Source organism: Theobroma cacao, chromosome 1 (genome assembly GCF_053813885.1).
Source record: "Theobroma cacao isolate CCN51 chromosome 1, ASM5381388v1, whole genome shotgun sequence".
NCBI classification, from domain to species: domain Eukaryota; kingdom Viridiplantae; phylum Streptophyta; class Magnoliopsida; order Malvales; family Malvaceae; genus Theobroma; species Theobroma cacao.
In genome coordinates this window covers 37,720,304-37,724,051 of record NC_142639.1, presented here as the reverse complement: position 1 = coordinate 37,724,051, position 3,748 = coordinate 37,720,304, and the positions used below count along the sequence as shown (strand labels likewise).

Below are 3,748 nucleotides of genomic sequence, written 5' to 3'. Positions count from 1 at the left end.
GCGGCTGGACAAGTTGCATATATGAACAAGTTTTCACTTGGAAGGGAAAAGTTTTAAGGAAATGTATGAATATTGACGAAATATAATGGGGGGGGGGGGGGGGGGGGGGGCAGTTCAATTCATGAGGCAGCTCTCAAACAAGTTTGGGGACTACCTTCTTTTTAAGTTTTAACATTTAGAGCACCTCAGGTATATTAATCTTATTAATAAAGAACATCCAATCAGCCTATAATCCAAATTCAACACATTGCAGCACTCTAGGTCTTACTATTCATCTGTCGTCTATTTGTTTTATTTACATGTGGTAATATCTATTTGTTAATTATCTTATGCAGCATCCGATGAATATAAAATAACATACCAAGAGAGAGGTAGGCGGACATCAGAAGGATAAAATGGTAAATATCGTGACACATTCCATTCTCCCAAATCCTTTTCCTAATTTTAATAGACCGCCCGGTCCCAAATGACATTCGTGCGTCTTCTCATGGCTTCAGAGTACTATTTCCAACTCGTTCTCTTCCTTATTGTTTTCTGCAACTTTTACTTAAAAACTACTTCGAGCAATCCAGGCAGTGAAACAGACCATGACAAATGGCTCAGCTGGCATGTCCGAAATCACAAAAGTAAGCAGATTTTCTGGCAAGCAGAATCCCTCATTCAGTCACCTGGCGCTAAAGGGAGAGTTCTTGACGATGAGCTGAGGATGGCTGAGATGAACAAAGTGAGAATTAATGTTGGTCAAGATGGAAGTGGCGATTTCAGGACTATTAATGAAGCCCTTAGCAGCATTCCATCACGCAACAGCAGGAGAGTCATTCTGGTGATCAAACCAGGCATTTACAGGTATATTAAATTCAATGTTGCAGCTTATTTACATTTCAGGTCACGTGCTTGAGACATTATAACAATTTGTAATGAAAAGCTTAATATTTCCAGGGAAAAGGTTGTCATCCCTAGAACATTGCCCTTCATTACCTTTCTAGGGGATGCGAGTAACCCACCGACCATCACTGGGAACGACACCGCATCAGGTCCTGGCAAAGATGGGATGCCTTTGAAGACATTTCAGAGTGCGACAGTTGCTGTGGATGCAAATTATTTTGTGGCCATCAACATGAAGTTTGAGGTAAACCTGACAGGATTTTTAAGCATGCCATAGTAAAAGTAGAGATAAATTAGTAAATATTCCTTTGGCGAGGTCTCTCGCATTACTAAATCTTAGACTTCAATTCCAGTTGCATTTTTCCATTTTCCAGACAGTTCAGATGAAAACTCTGAAATAGGGATGCTTACAGCTCATCGAAAGCATCTATTTTTGACTGTTATTATTTTTTATGAAATTGAATTTGTTGTTGGCTGGGTTACACACAAGGTGGGCATAAAGATTCCATTGACACTCGAAACATTTCATAAATTTTTAAGTGCACATTTGGTTCTATGTTTGGAATAGAAAGAGAACGAAAAAACTATTTGATAGAATTAAACTTGATAAAAAATAATTATTACATACTTGTGATTTTTAATATGCAATGAAGAAGGAATATCATTAAAGGAGAAAAACTAATGGTTTCCAATACTTACCAAATTTCCTAAAGAAATTTGATGGCCGAATTTGCTTGATGCAGAACACAGTCCCGCATCAGATTGGATCAAGAGGGGGTCAAGCCGTGGCACTTCGGATATCAGGGACCAAGGCTGCATTTTATAACTGCAGTTTTTATGGGGATCAAGACACTCTTTATGATCACAAGGGTCTCCACTACCTCAATAATTGCTTTATCCAAGGCTCTGTTGATTTCATTTTCGGCTACGGCAGGTCCCTTTACGAGGTAAGTCTGTTGCACTTATTGCTGGGCTTTCAACTGGACCTGGTGCTTTTATTTGCTGACCCAAGACTAATGTAGTAATAAGGTCCATTTTGTTATCTGCGTGACCAATGTAAATTTTTAATCTTCAAATTAGGCCTAGTAGCATTTTTTTTATGTTCCAACTTCCATGTGCAGAACTGCACTGTGAATTCCATATCCAAGAAGGTAGCCTCTCTCACAGCTCAAAAGCGATCCAATGCATCATTGGCCAGTGGGTTCTCATTCAAAGATTGTGTGGTCACCGGCAGTTCCCCTGGCATGGTCTACCTTGGTAGAGCCTGGGGCGATTATTCAAGGGTTGTGTTCTCTTACACCTTCATGGACAGGGTTGTTCTTCCCCAAGGGTGGAGTGATTGGGGTGACCGAAAACGTGATGCGTAAGTCAAATGCTTCTAATTATACCACTTGTTTATAGTTCAACAAGTACTACTTTATGTTATGTTATAAACACTATGATGCAGGAGCGTAAAGGATTATATTTTATTAAATTTAGTTTTTACTAATTTAGTTGATTTAGGATTTATTTTTTTTATTTTATTTAAATTAGGATTCTTTTCTTATTTTTATTTTAATATTTTTAAGAATTAGTATTTGATTAGGATAGTCATGTTCTATTTAGGAATAGAACACCTATTTTATTTAAATCACCTTAGTGGGGTTTTCAACCTTGTCAAGATTGGTGATTCACTTTAGTGGGGTTTTCAACCTCGTCACGATTGGTGTCTTTCATAACGCTCAGGTGCCTTTACAACGCCCGACGTCAGTTTAGTGTCAGTTTAGTATCAGAGCGGGAGGATTATTATTCGCTGCATAAGTTCAGATTCGCTGTCAAGTTTCGATACTCCCTGTACGGGTAATTTTATTACGCCTATAATACTATAAATAGGACCCTTAGGCTTAGTTATGAGATATTCAGAGTTGAGAGTTAATAAATAATATTTTTTTAAGCAAGAGTGCTTATTTCTCTAAGCTCTTTTAAAGAGTAAGAGGTTTTAATATCTTTGGCCTAGCCAACCAAAGTGAGATTTTAGTTATTTTTTACCTTAGTGGGGTTTTCAACCTTGTCAAGATTAGTGATTCACTTTAGTAGGGTTTTCAACCTCGTCACGATTGGTGTCTTTCATAACGTTCAAGTGCCTTTACAACGCCCCGGCATCACACTAGCTCAAGAAAAAAAAAAAACAAAATTACTATTTAATCAATGCTTTGTTTAATTAGGCTGAAGTCAGTGACACTGAAAATTTATTGTTGTGCTTGCAGTAGTGTGTACTATGGAGAATACAAGTGCAGTGGACCGGGAGCCAACTTTACAGGAAGAGTACCGTGGGCACGAATTCTGACAGAAGAAGAGGCTGAGCCTTTTATAGGGACTTACTATGTTGAAGGAGACACTTGGCTCATCAGCCCTTGACAAATTGGGCTATTTGCTTCACATTTCACCATGCACTAACGCACGCATTCCTGCAGGATCAAACTAGGTCCTAAATCCTTAATGCTCTCTCTCTCTCTCTCTCTCTCTCTATATATATATATATATATATGGACCGTGTGCGCATCGTTGTTATAATATTTATATATATGAAAGCTGGAAACTAAGAAATTAAAAATGGTCAAGATGCATGTAATGCTTACTTGTTGTCAATAATCCTCTTTACTTAAATTCATCAATAAAGATAATAAATCGACATTTTCAAAATTGCTGACTCAACAATGAACAGCCTTCATTTACATTAACAGCTGATCTGGAAATATTTATAGTGGACCATTCACTAAAGATTGATGTAGTGGCAATTCATCACTCATATTAGAAAGTAATTCTGTCAATGTGGTGTTAATCAACGAATGCAAAGATTAAGGTCCCAGTCCCATGGCAGTAA

The 3,748-nt window shown here is 37.8% G+C and overlaps 1 protein-coding gene across 1 annotated transcript; it reads left to right on the top strand.

The window, feature by feature from the left end:
* Positions 1-487: 487 nt before the first annotated feature.
* On the top strand, positions 488-3,516 carry LOC18613750 (putative pectinesterase 53). The gene is made up of 5 exons (XM_007051144.3): positions 488-846; positions 940-1,129; positions 1,629-1,832; positions 2,007-2,248; positions 3,132-3,516. The coding sequence occupies exons 1-5, from the start codon at positions 488-490 to the stop codon at positions 3,280-3,282; spliced, it is 1,146 nt and encodes a 381-aa protein (XP_007051206.3). The 3' UTR covers positions 3,283-3,516.
* Positions 3,517-3,748: the final 232 nt, after the last annotated feature.